Source organism: Rhopalosiphum maidis, chromosome 2 (genome assembly GCF_003676215.2).
Source record: "Rhopalosiphum maidis isolate BTI-1 chromosome 2, ASM367621v3, whole genome shotgun sequence".
In the NCBI taxonomy this organism is placed as follows: domain Eukaryota; kingdom Metazoa; phylum Arthropoda; class Insecta; order Hemiptera; family Aphididae; genus Rhopalosiphum; species Rhopalosiphum maidis.
Genome location: NC_040878.1, coordinates 20,878,068 through 20,896,221, shown reverse-complemented (window position 1 = coordinate 20,896,221; position 18,154 = coordinate 20,878,068). Strand labels below are relative to the sequence as shown.

At 23.8% G+C, this 18,154-nt stretch overlaps 1 protein-coding gene across 3 annotated transcripts in view; it reads right to left on the bottom strand.

Annotated features, from left to right (window-relative positions):
* The window catches only part of LOC113552373 (lysosome membrane protein 2-like), a 33,823-nt gene extending 17,298 nt beyond the window's left edge, over positions 1-16,525 (bottom strand). The window contains exons 1-2 of one of the 3 annotated variants that reach the window (XM_026955243.1): positions 16,208-16,525; positions 960-1,293 (exon numbers count right to left, since the gene is read on the bottom strand). In XM_026955243.1, the coding sequence (XP_026811044.1) occupies positions 960-1,155 (196 nt within the window). In that variant the 5' untranslated portion in view covers positions 1,156-1,293; positions 16,208-16,525. Of the gene's footprint in view, positions 1-959; positions 1,402-11,032; positions 11,177-16,207 lie in introns of those variants that run through there. The other 2 variants (XM_026955244.1, XM_026955242.1) reach the window with 2 other exon arrangements.
* Between the last annotated feature and the right edge of the window lie 1,629 nt (positions 16,526-18,154).

Genomic DNA, 18,154 nt, shown 5'->3' with positions numbered 1-18,154 from the left:
TTTTTTAATCGTATTATACTAGGTAATTTATAATTACTAATTACAGTCATCGCCAATTTTGCGATATATTTATACATATAATTTATTGAGAAACCAACTTATATTTCCATAGTTACTTAAACAAATAGAAAATATAAAAAAGTATTAATTTAATTAACATACATCTAAGATTATAAGGAATAACGAATTGTTTGTAATTAGATATAAACTATACGGGTATGATGGATCAATGGTCTCAAACTATTTTTCTAATAAAAATTAACACTTCAATTTATATAATATGCTGTAGTTAACTGAATATTAATTTAAAATTTATATTGTCTACAACTTAAAAATAATTTTTAAAAATATAGTCATCATACAAGGTTGATTATATGTTATGATATGCTAACCATGAATTTAAATTTTATATGATCATTTAATCAAATTACAATAAAATTAAATAATTCTATTAGTCATTACGAAATTGATAATATTCATTTTAACAAAATGTATGATAAATATATTATGACATTGTCTATTTATTATTTAAAAATCTTTATTTATTTTAATGTTACACAATCTAAACATTTGTGTGTATTTTTATACATTTTTAAATCTACGCATTGGAATATTCTAACTTATAATTTGAAACTATAACTATAAACTAAACGTTAAGTCCTCAAAAATATTTTTTTAATTGAACAATTCGATACATATTTCCGCAAACGTAAGTAAGTTGGGAAATTGGTTGGGTACTTAGGTATAATTGTTATTTTAATTTTATTAAATTATACTTATTTATCATTTGTTATAAATATGTGTAATTTAGTCTGTTGATAAGTATTTATTGACTATTATAAAACTAAATTGTATAATTAAAAATATCAAATATCTATATGTTTAAAAATATGTGTAATCATAAATAACCTCTTTTATGTGCGTCAAAGCTACTTTACATGGAATAATTAATTACTTACAGTTACAATTCTTGGATGGTTTTGTCTTTGAGCTATTGGCCAATGTTGCTGTGGTCAGAAAATGTTTCATCTTGCTTATATATCCATCCTCATCGTTTGCAGCATCTTTGACCTTGGGATCTGCAGTAGTAGCGATATGTTCTTCAACGCGCGTATCCACTGGCGAATATCTTGAGCTTGGCGTTTCAATAGGCATTTCGAAAAAGTTTCAAGTAAAAAAAAAGTTTAGGAAGTGGACGAAATCACTGTTAGTGTTACTGAACTATCAGGCAGTACAGGGCCTGTTATTGTCGAAAGTCCATTGGGTGATCCATGTAAACATTATATTCAGACACTAAACAAAAATGAAGAACTGTTAAATAATTTGAATTTTATTTTTGTTCGTTACGAAAAGAACAATCAACACATGTGTGTCATTTAAGGCGTTTAACGATATACTGATCAGCATTCGGCATCCGTGTATAGTTTATTACACACAGATAGTGCACGCCCCGCTATAGTTCTTATCAAGCACGATAAGTTATGACTGACTCTTGAACTAACGACTCACACCACTGTTTTAATTTATCTGCTTATTTGAGGAGTTCAATACATTACATTTTTGAATGCGCACTGCGTAAGACCTATGTTGTATTCTAATTATTGATGATTTAATAATTCTAATTGTTTTTAATAACTAGATATATATAAATAGTTAAAAATTACAACATCGAAACAATTTATATACATATTTATGTTACATGTATCAATTTTATCATCATGTAATTTTAAAAAATAACTGCAGGAAAGTTATTTTGAAGATTTTGTTTTAAGATGTCTATCTACGATAGTATCCAATAAATTTAAGATAATCATATCAGATTTTTAAAAATAGTTTTAATATACTTTACTCTTCGAAAAAAAAAAATAAAAGCCGTGTTGTAGGTATTTCAATATAGGTGCTTACTTACATTTAGAAGCTTATTTCTTTAGTAAGCCTATATCTATGTGAGTCCCAAAACAATTGATAAGCAAATACCAATATTATTGTTTTATACATGCTATGACATAATAATATATGTAGATATATTTTTTTATTGAGATAAGTCTCGAAATCTGGGCTATTAGCTGATAGTTATTTACTAACAAATATAGTATATAAAAAATAACATTATTACCTAATATTAAAAATATAATAGTGATAGTAGTGTTGATATTTTTAAATATTACGTGTTATACATGATATTACAAATTTTAGAACTTAACATGAAATATGAAGTAACAAGGTATCTAAAGAAATTAACATAAATTTAAACTGTACAAAACAATTTTAGCAAATTCTTCATTTTTAATAATTACTTAAATCAGAACAAAGATGCACATCACATTTTATTTTTATTTACTATTTCCTTTATCATAAATTAAGAATAACTTTTTTAGTTCAATTTTAAATCAATGATATTTTTTTTTTCTGAATAATAGCAATTAGGATACTAGATAGGTATTGTAGCGGCCCCGGTACTAATAGTCAAATTAAATTAAAATAATTCTATAATTTTTTTATGTAACTGACTTTTATAAATATAAATTTAAAGATTATGGAGAATTACTTTTAGAATAACGACCAAGAATTACCTATGTAATGTTATGCACAGGTTAAACAAAGATAGTAGTTTCCTTATGGGTTATTAAGTGTAAAATTCTCGTTAATTGATTTAATTTATACTACATTACTTTTTAGTTATTTATAGTTATATTTTTATATTTACAAACCCGTGGACGTATTATTAATATAAAATTACCTATTATTATCAATGAATAATAAATAATATTTAATACAATAATTTATAACAGTATCCGAATTTAAATATAAAATATTTGATTATCGTAACATCGTATATATCGTATAGATTCTAATAAATATTATAGATTATAAATACGAGGCAATAAATTATAATAAACATAAAAACACGATAAAATATTATTCAATTTTTATTTACCTACGTATACAAAATAAAATTATACATGTGGCTATAAATATCCAACATTATATACGTATTTTATTACTAATCTTAAAATACATAGGTAATATCTATAGATCATTTGTATTATTTGTAGAGAAAATATAACCAAGTATATATTTATTGGAAAATATCCTCCTAATAACGGACACGTTTTAGTTTCTCTATGGTAAATACCATAGAGAGGTTTCACTAAATATTTATACTATTTACTTATCTAAATCAAAACAGTAGATTAATGTAGACACTAAATGTTGTTTATCATTTACTATTTATTTTTTATTTTTACTTTAGTTAATACTTAGTATTACTTATTAGTTTTTACCAATACAATATTTGGTTCTAATCCAATATTGCATAATTAACTATGCATTTTCGTAAGTCACCTATAATAATATTTCAAATAGTACTATATTTATATAACTATATATTGTATCAAAACTGTGCGAAGTTCAAATTTATACATTTTTCTTAATATTAATAATATTGACCTAAATCATTAATATTAGTATTATCATTATATTACCATTAAGTTGTATCTTCTAACTAGACCTTGATTTTAGTTAATAACTAACTATATAATCATTTAATCAAGATTGCCAATGTTATAAAAAAAAGTATTGTTCATAACCATTTAGGTATCTGTCGATATTTGAGTAAAGCGTTTTAAAATTTAATCAAAATTCAATGTAGTGTAAATAATAGTTTAAGACAGTTTAATAATTAAAATGAGTAGTAATAAAAGATGATTATTTCTGTCTATCCAAACTAAATCCAATCACAATTTGAAAACAACGCACAATTCGTTCTAAATTTAGTAATATGACACATCATTTAAGGTGCCAACAAGGGAGTTTAATTGCCAAGTCAAAAAAGAAAAAAACAAAAAGACTAAAATAAAAAATGCCAAAACACCTAGAATGTGATTACATTGGTAAGATGTCACGGCCACAGCTTAAAAACGGCTACAATCTGAGAGTGAAGTACAATCTTGGAGGACGTTAAAGTGAGATTAGTTTCAAAGTATGAAATTCAACAAACTAGGTTTATTGATAAAAATATTATTTTAGTTTTTAATGAGATTGTATTGTTCAACTATTATACAGGAAATAAAACACATATTGTTAATATTAACTTATTTTATAATTATTAATATTAATTATATATTTGAAAATGTTATAAACTAGGCATCTATAAAGTATCCTGTATCCATAGGATATCGTAGACATTGTAAAAAAATAGTAAATACAAGTATTTTTAAATATTAATTCTCATAAAATGTAGGTAATAGGTATACTAATTTAAAAAAATATAAAATTCAAATAATGTATGAATGTAAAATTCATTAGTCCTTACATTTAATTATCAATAGTTTAAATATACAAAATTTCAAATCAAAGTAAAATAATACCATCATTATACATACATAATACATTTTATATTAATAATTACCAATGTCAAAAATATAAATTCATAAAATATATTTTTTTAGGAGTTTAATCAAATACATAATTATTAATATAATGTAATAAATCATTATAATTACATTATATTTTGTATTCTTTTATAATAAGCAATTAATGTAGATTTGATATAACACAAAACATAGGTACTTGTTTATTAATGCCTTTCTCATTAAATAAATAATAAAATTCAAACATTTACTACCTAAACATTAGTTATAACAAATAAAAATTGAAAATCTCAAAAACAAATAAATTAAATATTAGTAGATAAATTAATACTTTTTCTCCACTTACGCATTTATAATTAATTATTATAATTATAATTTTTTATGATATTGATTTTACGCTTCTACATCTGGGGCCATTGGTCCGTTTAAAATGATTAAATGTCATTCGATTAATTAAATTTAATATAGGTATATATAAGAATCAATTCATTATTTAAAACAACTAAAAATAACAGAAAATATAAAACAATAATTTTTCCACTATTTAATTAATTCAGTTATTTACATTCCAATTATTTTTCAATTTATCCAGAAATAGTATATAATATTTAAGTGAGTAATAATCACAAAAATATTTTATACCTATTAAAAAAATTCAAACATAGTATAATGATGCAAGACAAAGCAGCAAAAAATAAGTAGGAAAATAAATAAGCAATAAATCATTAGGATATGGCTACAATAAGAAACAAAATAAAAATAATGTTTTTATAAATGAATTGATAACACTATTTGCCAGTTAAAATATTATTAAAATCAATAATAAAAAGTAGAAAAGTAGTTAACTAATTTGTTGCTGTACAGAAGTTATTGAATGTACCTCGTTATTGAGTAAGTCACTGAAATGGATGTGTTAAATTTGAATTCAATGATAAATTATTGCTTATACGAAAAACGATTCTGAGCAAAGACGAACCGTCAGCCTACCTATATTACTAAATATATTTTATGATTTATTCATTGCTATTATAATAATATATTTCACAGTAAAACGGTAAGTTGAATCAATTTTTGCTAATGAAATTACATTTATTGTATCATAAGTTACTAAAATTATACTACCTATTGTATATTATATATATTTATATCATATATCATTGTTAATTGTTATTAAGTTTTAAGTCAATACTGACTTTTTTAGAACAGTGTGAATAGGTTCAAGGTATAATTTGGTAATGGCTTAAAACTAATCTGAATATTTTGAAAAATTTCATTGTGTAAAGTAAATAATAATATAATGTAGGCATTAAATATTATTACAAATATTATTTTTTTTAATTATTCGTGATTCGAGGATTTTGATCAAATTTTTTAATTTTAAACGTTTATAAAAAAATATATATGCTAGAGATATTTTTAAATTGTTGTAAGATCAAATCATTGAGGATTGTATACTAATTTTTAAGTTTTTTGGTCAAGCATAATATTTAAAGAAAAAACTAAAAAAAATCAAAAACTTCAAATGTTATAAAACCTTAAATTTAGTTTATATAGGTATTTTGAAAATTTCATTAACTACACAAAATTACAATTTAAATAACAGTGTGGAATGTTAAAAATGTCTGTAATTAATATTTTTTCAATAAAACAAAATATCAAAAATCATTTGATGAGATATCGTTATATTACGTACGAATATCCAATGTCGTCAACATCTTAACTTTAAATTCACGTGAAAATATTTATATAATATTTCAATCAAATTTCTTCTAAGGTTTTTTTTAAAGAAAATGTACGAAGAACAACATTTTATTAAATTTTCAAACCTTAGGTATAAATATTAAAAAATATCGGCAAGTGAATAGCGATCTAGCATATGCCATATGGTAGATATCGATTGGGTCATTAAAAGATGTGTTAAATTTGAATTCAATGATAAAATCATTGTATAAGAAAAACAATTTCGAGGGGAGACGATCTATTAGCCTGTATCATTAAGTACATTTCATGTGATAATTTTTTAATATTTCTATAAAATTTCTATTACAAAATTATACTTATATATTTCTTTAGTTTTATAGATTTCAGTATGAACTACTAATGAGGAACTTTGTCTTCAAGCATTTTTATAAAAACAAATATATTTTATCGACATTTATAAAAAAAAAAAATTAAAAAATGGAAAAATTTAAAATAAATGCTTATAAATAAAAAAATAGTCAAATTATTTTGAAAATTATATTATCTATGGAAAATTATTATATGACAATTTCAAGTATCTTTTCTAGTTAGGTATACATAGAAATAACAAAATCAATTTTTGTAAAAAAAATAGATTTATGTAAAATGTTTTGTTTTTCCTTAATTTTTGTTTGATTTTCCTAATTATTTTGAAAAATTCTGGTAATTTTAAACCCTCAATCCAAGATTACCCGCTAAGTTAAAAATCGAAGCATTTATTTAAACTAATTTTCGTGTAAAAGCAAAAATAACACACGCATAATTTAAAATCAATACAATTATTTTTCCAATCAGAATTTAAAAAGTAAAACATAAACAGAAATAGAATATTGAAATAAGATACATTTCTTTTAATGAATTTATTGTTTATGAAAAATCATATACATGGACGAAATATTTCAATGGACAAAACTTTTTTCTTGACTAAATAGTCTTACAGACAATATGAATTGGACACATGTCTCTTAGAAATCAATTGTAAGCTATTAATAAACGAGTTCAGGGGACAAGAGTTTAATGTTTGAATTGGTTGAACCTATGTGATCATAATAAAATGCTACTAAATTATCTTTTATTCTTTATTGCTTATTGGCTCTTTTATTGATTCGTCTAGAATTATTTTAGTTCCATTATATGTGCTTTATAAATACTATAAGAAGCAAATTACCCTAAGTCAGTTCAAATAAATAAAATATTAATTATATTTTTTATTTAACAGGTATTTTTCTATATTTCGTTGGTAATAAATTTAATTATTAAAAACATCTAGAAATATAATGATTTAAATTTTCCAGTATAATAAAATAAAATATTATAATATTTTAATATATGTACTAATAAGAAAAAAAATCCTTAACAAGCCATACTGCGTAATATGTTAATTTACAATACATATTAATTCATCATTCGTTTCGGAGAAACTGAAATATATTGTTATCAGCTCTTTTCTAAACTGTAGAACTAAAACTCCAATTCAAACACTAAATAGGTAAATATATATGTATACAAATTAAATTGTATAACCAAGCTTATGAATTGGTAGGTAAATCAAATTACTTATTAGCTTATACATATAGTAAGTCATAATTTTCTGAACTCAAAGATTGAGTTATGTAATAATAACAAATTCTATTTTGAAACTTTAGTTTTGCAATTTTTTTGTTCATATTTTATTTTTCAATGTTGTTTGTTTTATTTATTGCATTAGGTAAATTCTATTTTTAACAAATTTCATCTATTATATTAATTAATTTTATTAATATTATTAATTTATTTATTTGATTATTATAACCAAAATTTGTATTATATTTTTTTATAATTTTAATTTTATTTTTTTTGTAAAATAATATACAAATTTGTGGACATAAATAATAAAATGGTTAAAAATATGGTTTATTTTTTTTTTAATATGAGACAATACTTTTTATATATTAAAGACTGATTATTCGAGCGATTAAAAAAATGTAATGCACATTTTGCATAATTTAAAGCATTTTTGGTAATTTTAATTATTTATTACATTTTACAAAGATATTTAGTAAAATAATTCCCAAACTGGTTATAATTTATTAAGCAATATGGATTTTATTAATGGACTAATTTAGGTATGAACTAGTACAGCGTACATTTGTTAAAGTTTAAAATATAATACTTTGACGGTATTATTGTTTTTCAACGTAGTTATAATTATACATTGCTTAATCTTAAATAGGTAACCTTTGTGTTTAAAAGCAATTAGAGTATATAAATTATGCTTAGATACATTATAGTACTATACATATAATATGTTTACGAATGAATTTATCATAAAAAAAGAGACGTATTTGCGTATTGCGTAATTGTTCATTGAAAAACGTAAAGAAAAATTAACTACAACTAAAGATAAGACTTGTGAAATATTTTACTAACAGAAAAAAGCTAAAATTCATTATAAACAATGATAGAAAACCTATTTTTACAACAATATAATACCTTAAGCCCATAAGTCATAACTAAATTAAAATAAAAAGACTAATACTGTTTTGGAGGAACCCTAACCTACCCATCAATCATTTAGGTAATCACTAATTAATGAAGTCATGGGTTTTTAATACTTTAAAATTTACTTAATACTATGCATTTATTTCTTATACTTATTTTATATAAGTTTTTTACGTATAATATTAATAATTTTAAGTTGTATATTTGTGTTCGTCTATTCACCATCACCAACCATTAAATGATACTACGGTAAGTAATAACTATTAATGATATAATTGATACTTTGATAATATATTATATTATTGTATATGTAAATGTATATATGAATTACATTATATAATTTTCATAAATTGATATATTATTAATAATGTTGTTATATTCAATTTAGTTTTTAATTTCCATTTTTTTATAATTACAATTTAGAAGTTCAATTAATTATTTTATAATTCAACCACAAAATAAATGCATCAGTAACTAAATATATTATTTCAACTACAGGACAAGGTTAATAACAAATATTTTATTGTTAGACTTAATTAGATTTAAAACCATTATGGTAACTGATCATTTTTATACGAAATAAACATTTATTTACTAATTTTAATAAAATATATATGTATTTGAAATGGGTTCCAAAATCATAAAATATTATGATTTAACAAGGGGATATCATATCCCGTTTCTCAGATACGTGTTTACTTTTATGATGACATTAATCTACTACACTAGTCTAACTTCTGTGAATCTTTCTATTCCAAATTTAACTCACAATTTTATTATTTGCATTTAAATGTAATCAATTTTTTAAACATTCGTTTTTGTATTCAAGCTGATACTTCAATTATTGTAAGAAACGTCAATATAATATAACCCGCCTTGGAAAGAAGTTAGAGATTAAATCCAAATTTTAGAAAATAATATGTCACTAATGTAATTTCAGAGTGACAGAGTGAACGTACTTATACTTAAAACTAACTTAAAGGTAATAACATTTTATTGTGTGTTTTATTTTTTACATTGTTTTGTGGTTTTTTTTTACCTTTTAATTTAGGGTTATGAGCATTTTGATATTGTAATAATTTACATGCTTATAGATTGGTTCAAAATTAAAATACCAAATTTACTTTCAACAGAATATTTTATCACATTTAAATTTAATAATAAGTAAATTCACTCTAATATTAAAACTGATATAGCTAAATGAATAACTATTGCTGAAAAAAGTTGTTGTGTTATGCTCTTGTAAGACGCGCGGTGTATCCGTCATTACATGCGAGTAAGACTGGTAGATACATAATATTTCTTGTTAGCGATGCACACTATACCTATGCGTTTGAAATTAAAATCAGTAGGTAAATTACTTCAGAATAACAAAAATTCAAAAAAAGTCATACGTTTTTCGTCCAAGCATACCAAGCATCGTTTTTTTGTCACGCAGCTCATGTTTGTATCTATTTATTTTGGTTAAGCTATGTGTATAATTGTGCACTGCTCATTTTATTATTTTTTTGTAATTATTTCCAAATTAAATGATACATTGTAGTAAAAAAGATTAACATGTTTATCTAATTTTATTTGTGCATAATATGGCAATATGAAGTATAATCTTAGTTGAATTAATTCATAATTGACACCCATTTCGAAACTAACATTTCTTGTTTCGCTTAAGTTAAACTAGGTATGAGGTCATCAACTATTTCAAATTCGAAAAATCAAACTCCTGTTCTTATAAATCAATAAGTAGACAATTTATATTATTATTTTAACATCACAAAATGCAAATATCTATTATTATATGTATAATAATTAATTTTCCATTTTTAAAATAACAAGAAACAAGCATAAAAACAAAAAAATTGATTAAATATATCTATTGTAGTGTACTAATGTGTTAAGTGTTAGATGAATTACCAAGTGTATATAAAACTATACTAAGTGAAAAAATAAATACAAAGATGAATGTATACTTAAGTTATAGATAATTTTAAAATATTTGTATTACCTATTGACTATTGACTGTGTATAATAATAATAAAATAATGACAAACAACATTAGGTATTTAGTTACTTTACTATAATGTATTTTAAGTAGTTATACACCAGTATATATATTTATTTCATAATTTGTAAAATGTTAATTGTTTAACTAAATAGATTGTTTATATACAATTTATTGTAAGTATTATGTTGGTTATACTTTTAACTAGACTTTAATCCCGGCTCTTAATATAATTATGACATAATAAAACGTAAATAGTAAATTCAAAATAAATTGTTTAGTAAATAATAAATAAAAGTTTTTAACATTCATACAAAGTTGATGACGAAAAATATTTTATTATTTATTAAAAAAACGTGATTAATATTATGTATATTTTTTAATATTCAGTTTTAATAGATTATCTACAACGAAAATTTAAAAAATGTAAGTTACTTACCTCAATAGACAATTAATTTTAAAATGTAAGTATAATCATAATGCGTATATTATGTAGCTCATCACAAGGACGTCAACAATTTAGGTAGAGAAACAACAATTCTCCAACCTTTGGGGTATGTAGAATTTTTAACTAAGTGTAGGTATATTTTTATAATAAACTGAGAATTTATCTTTAAACTATTTTAATATCAACATAGTTTATAACAGTTATAACGGAATACATTTCATATTAAATATAAATCAAACACTCAAAAATATTATGTACACAATTATCTATTATAAAATTAAAATAAACCAATATTTAATATATTTTATCATAAATCCTATAATAAAAACACAAGACACTATCTGCAGTACCGATTGCAATTACGACAAATTTAGTTATTGGCATGTAAATTTATATCCGTAGTATTACGTACAACAAACCCGTTTAGTTCTACATATAATATACTGTTTATATTCATATATGTATATGTACATTAATACAATATACAGAATGATACACCAAGCATACTCACCTCAATTTTTTTATTTAATAAAGAATTTGTTCGAATACTGATTCTTAGAATTTGTAGATATACTTATGGACTATATATTTAAATTTTTGAGATTTCTTTTATATTACTTAATATGAACTTCAAATGACAGCCCCCTCCCACCAATTTATACTTCAAATTATTTAAGGGATAATTTTTCAAAGCTGTTGATCTACTTAATTAAAAATTTGAATACCTAAGTAGTTTTTCAGTTACTAAATTGTTTATATTAAAAATAATAATACTTAACAATCGCTTACAAAAATATAAAATAGATGTAATATTAAATCTATTTTAATTAATTATACATAAACTATATTTATAAATCATAAATAATGATAGATTTGACATTTGTACAAGTTACAACAATTTTCAAATTATCATAGCTCTCATATTTTCAAATTTTTGCAAATTTAAATAAAAAAAGTAATATACAAAATCTCAAAAATTTGAATTTATGATCTGTAATTATATTATTGAAGAAGAAAAAATGAACATGCTTGATGAATCATCCTGTATAATAAATGTTGTTAATTTTGTTGATATTATGGCTTTAGTTTACTTTATAAAAAAATATATAGTTGATCATGACCTTGAATCAACTTTATCTGAACCGCAGACAAGAAATTCGTTTTAAATTCTGAGCGTAGTTGAATATATTGATTATACAATAATATGTTTTTTTTTATTTTTTGTCTATCATCGCCTTTTGAGGCAGTAAAGTTGCTTTGATTTTTAATTTTGAGAGTGGAATTGGATGTATTTGGTACTTTGGGAGTCTGGGAGCTCAAAAGTAAAACAAAAATATTAACGAAAATGAGAAATTTTATGCTAAATCAGTTTTCAGAAAATTGATTTCTTTATTTTTTTTGTTATAATTCATAAATTAAAAATTAAAAACTGTAGAAACTTAAAATTTTCACTAAGTTTTATATTATTATTTCCTCCTATACATAGTACAATTTTCAAAATATTTTGAGCTATTTTGGGACAATTAAATTTTAAGCTTTTTTCAGTTTTATACTAAGAATATAAAAACGATAATATTATATGGTATTAATATGTACTACTTCCAAATTCTCTAATCTAGGACAATTCAAGCGTACCAATTCATTTGCATTCTTTTGGTCATCAAAACGCCCATGGCATGTTACAAATTTCGCTCTACATAAAGACCTCAAAGTTTCTATCGTCAATTAGACTGCAATCACTCACTATCTAAAACTTCACTATAAAGTGTAATGTAACTCAAACCAACTCATATCTTAGCTGCACTCAAAATCATTTCCTGGAAACTCAATTAGATGCTTCAACCAGAACGTCCGGAACTGGTCAAGAGATCTTGTCAATACTTTGTAATTTTTATAAAATTCATGTACAGGTAGCTCTACTGTAAGTCTCCTCAGACTTCATCGTCCCAGCACTATCAATTCTCCCTCTAATTTATTCATTGTACTTATTATAATTTAAATTGTAAATATTTCAATAAACGTTGTTAAAATGTATTTATAATATATATTATTTTAAATATTGTAATATTCATTATAAAATGTTTTTAGTAAAATTATATTAACCTACCGTAATACTAATAATAAAATAAATTACTTTAATGAAAATATTAAAAACCATAATATCATGAAATTTACCTACTGAGTAATATAGGCCAGGGATGGGGAACTCGAAGTTACTAGAAATCCAATTTTTAGAACTTAAAAAATTTAGCAAGCCAAAACAAAAAACAAGTTTAAAAATTTTAAATTTAGAACTAATATTTATTTTTTATATTTATTAAAAAAACGTAATAAAATAAAATACAGATAAACGCTAAAATTGTATATAGTAATAATTTTAAAATGTTGCGCGGGTCAAATAAAAAAGGTACACGGACTAGTTGCCTATCTTCAATATATAAGGCAAAGACCGATAGACTGTCAGCGCTTAGAATCGTTTTCGTATTTAATCATTGAATTCAAATGGGTACATATTATCCATTATAGTAAACCACTAAACACCAACTGTACAGCGGATATCCACTTTCCCACCAATTTTTAATTATTATTTGTATGGTTTAAATAAGGTTTTCATTAATTTGTATTTGTTTTATTTCGCGCCAGCCTTTACTTTCCTTAGATAAACAATAAACGTATATATTAAAGTTTGATAGTCTCCAAAAAACTTTCTAAATTCTTAAAGTTTATATCCAAAAATACTAATTGATGATCCCTGATTTAAACGATTATTAATACATTTTTAAAGTGAATTTTAAATAGATTATGAGTTTTTTTTTTTTGTAGCACTTAATCCCAAATATGTTTTAGCTGTCTTTATTATACTACGCTTTGTTATTATCTTTTTTTACAAAATATTCTAGTTATATTAAAAAAAAATTACTTATAAAGAATATTTTTAAAATTTACCCATAATTATGAATAAACATGTATTCTTGTGCTATAAATTACAAAAAATATATACACACGTACCTATAGGAAATTTTTATTTTTCATTTTTATAAATAACACTGTTAAAAAATTGCACATGTAAAAATTAAATCTATAAACAGTATCGGCAAAAATGAAATATAGCTTAAATAAATCGTAAATTTTCAAAAAACTTTTTGTAACAGTGGTGGATTGTAAACAAAAAAACTCTAGGGTTTAGACTCAAATTAGACACTTATGAATGTTTTAAATATAGTTTCATAGAGGTATATAATATGAAAAATCTTTCGATTATTATTTTTTTAAAGTTAGAAAAATCATCGAGTAATTTGCCTATTTTCTATTTCTTTTTTTTATATGTTTATTTACCAATCCTTATAAGTTATAGATCAGTCAAATCAATCAATTTATAATTATTATTAGCGTTTTGAGGTTATTCTTTTCATAAAATATTTTTTTTTTATACTTCCATGTTTTTATTTTATTTGTAGATTTTAAGATAAGTATAATTAAATTGAAATATAATTAAATATAGGTTAGTGGTTACTGTAGTATTTTACCTATTAATTTGTTTTGACAAGTATAGGTATTAAATATCTACATAATATGTACATAATTTTGATTGTAATCTAATATACTACATTATACATTAATAAAAATGTATATTAGTATAATAATATAATTTCATCTAAAGAAGTTATAGACTTTAATAAAGGATGCATTTATTTACTCATACCACTCAACCCACCAAAAAAAAAAAAATGTTAATCCTCATCAAATATATTTCAAGGAGAAATAAAATATAGGTAGTTAAAACAAAAAAATAGTTTATCTATATATATTGTCGATTAACTACTATAATTCTATATTCTATAGTAATGTTACCATTTATTATACAAATTATAAATAGGTATTATTGATACTATATGTATAACAATGTTTATAAATATATAATCAATGATAACGTGTTCACCATAATATAGACACTGGTCAGCATCTCGACAATTCATCTCATGTCTACATTAATATCCATAATAATTAATAATTCAACGTCATAATATAGTAACACAACCAGAATTTTTTTGGTTCCTACCTACTTATTTGCTTGTTATCGTTCCGCTAACGCGACGGACGCGACATATAAAATGTATCATTATTTTAAGTAGAGGGAGGGACAATGAAGACATTTATTTCAATTAGTTTTTTTTCAACGCGTAAATAAATATAATTATAATTATTTCATTTACAAATTATTGAGTTTCAAAAGGAGAGGGTCTGAATTTTGGATTTCAACTCCTTCGATACGCCACTGCGTCATTGCATTAAATGTTAATATTATTGTTTATTATACCTACGGATTAATGTATAATATGTTTATAAACAAATGAATAATATTTATTGATTAAATTATTATTTTTATTATTATTATAAATGTTTTAATTTTGTGTATATGAATCATAATATTGTTTATTTTTAGTTAAAAAGATATGTCCTTATAAAAATAATATAGTGATGTTAATTCAAACAAAACTTTATTTAGAGTTTTTGTTATTTCTATGATATTATACGTATTAAACTGAACCCAAGCCCTTTCCTCGCCCAACATTTTAAACGCTATTTACATTTATGAATTACCGACGTTTATACTTATTATACAACAAAATTGTATATTTCCCAATATTATGTTTTGTATGATAAAAAAACATAAAATAGCTTACTAGGTACCTATTAAAACGTTGCGATTAGATAAATATTATAGCAATTAAATGTTATATAAAAGTAAAATAATATATATAATTTCGAATATCATTATGCCTTGAAATATTCTTAATATTTCTTAGATAGGTGTACAATAAATTATAACAAATACCATTAATACCTATAGTACCGACTACCTATACTGAAATATTATATTATTATTATATACTATACTACTATTTATTAATACCACAGAATAGATTGCTAATACCAATACGTTAAATTCGTATGCTACATTTCTGAGTTCACTAAATCTTTAAGACTTAACGTCAGAACGTTGTGTCGTTGCTATACAAACCTAACAATATTAAAAATATTTATCTATTAGCTTAATAACTAGGTATGTACAGCAAATATGCGTTGATTTTTCCTCAGGGATGTGATCATAACGTGAATGGGATGTTATAGACAGACAATGAAACTCATATATAATGTACTTACAATTATATGCGTGCATTTTTACACGGATCGTTGATGAGATTTTATGAAAACGCAAAAAGAGTTTTCACTTCATGTCTTCACTTGCCGCACAGTGTAATTATATTGTTTATTTATTAAAATTATTATTACTATTTTTTTAACGGCGTTCGACCGAGACGATCGAGCCCTGCAACAACATAATAATAATACAATTTTTAACACACGAACACGCACGATAACTATTTAGCAGCCGGTACAACCGAGTACCGACAAACATGCGTCGTATAGCGCGCGCTTGAATGTTTGTGTATGTGTGTGCGTGTGTGTGTGCGCGCGCGCGCGTATATTACGTGTGTGGATACGCGGTGCACACTGCACTGTTGGAGAGCACATGGAAAATGGGCGGACAACGATGACGGTTGCACCCGGCACCCCTACTGCAGTCGAGACCCGCCGACGACCACGACGCCACGTTGTCGGAGACGAACCCTATTTACACGAAAATAATAAAAATATCGCATCACATTCCGGGCGGAAGCCGAGCGTCGTCCGTGACGGGCTGTTATAGCCAACGGGCCGGTCACAAAATAATGTGTAGTACTACCTCCTACCATCGCGATGGTTCGCTCCAGTGTCCATCCGCGCAAGGTCGTTTTCTTTTCGTGTACACGATATACATGTATATGTGTTTATTTTATACAGGGTGATTCGCCAAGCATGCTTACCCCTTTTTTCCTTCAATAGTGCAGTCATTCAAAATCTGATTTCCGGAATTTTTAATTATACGTAAAGACTTTATTTTAAAATTACTGAGATTTTTTTCCTATAGTTACGTTGAGGTGTATATACTTGTATAAATTACCTATAGTCTATGCGGTTCTGTCTTTACCCTAAGACTCTAATGACACGAGAGGCACGACGACACATGAGCCCAGGATCCCCCAGGATCCCCGACCGACGGAGACTACAAAAAAATTAATTTACATTTTAATACGTATTGATACTATATCTCAACTACAACTTAAATATTAAATTATAATTTAAAAATAATATTAAATTCTGTTAATTTAACATTTTATTTCAGAACACATAATCTGTAATTATTTTTTGTAATAAGCACGTGGGATACATATTTTAGCATGATATACATGAGAAAATCAGTCACCTTATGACTTAATTGATTTGGATTAGTTAAGATTTTAAATATCCACACCATTTTCTCTTCAGCCTGCGAGGTTAATTCAATATTTAAATTATACAAATACAATTACTTTTTTAATTGTAAATTTGATTAACAATGTTAATAATGTCACAGATCATAGCAACAGGAGGCTACATCTGCATTCTTTATGTATTCTGGGAATTAGTAATTTAAGATATCAAATAATAACCGTGGCCCTGAATCTATGAACTATCAACTATAGATTGAATACAATTTAATTCAAAATTGCGTATTAAAATAAATAAGTAAATCAAAAAACCAATTTTTTTTATTTTTACCAATTTCTCAATGTAAATGACTTTTTTGTCACTAAAATAATGAAATAGTGTGATAGGAATATATTGAGGTTAGATTATGTAAACTTAGGTTAACAAATTATAGTGAGATTGGCGATTAGATCTAATGTCTATGTATACTCTATATCTTGTATGTAATATATTATTTTAGTATAGATATACAGATTAAGTTTGGTTATAAATCTTAGAGTACTGTATCAAATTTATATATTTCCTATACCTGCGTACGATACCTATGATAGATATCAAAGATATCTATCATAATAATTATGCGAAAATGAATCAGTATAAAATATAATACAATATATATATATATAATATTATTTCAAATAAAAAGATTCAGATATTATTAGAATTAATGTTATTTTTATACTAATATGTACATATAATTTTATCAATAATATCACTAAATATTCGATATACGAGTGTGTAAAAATTGTTTTGTAATTT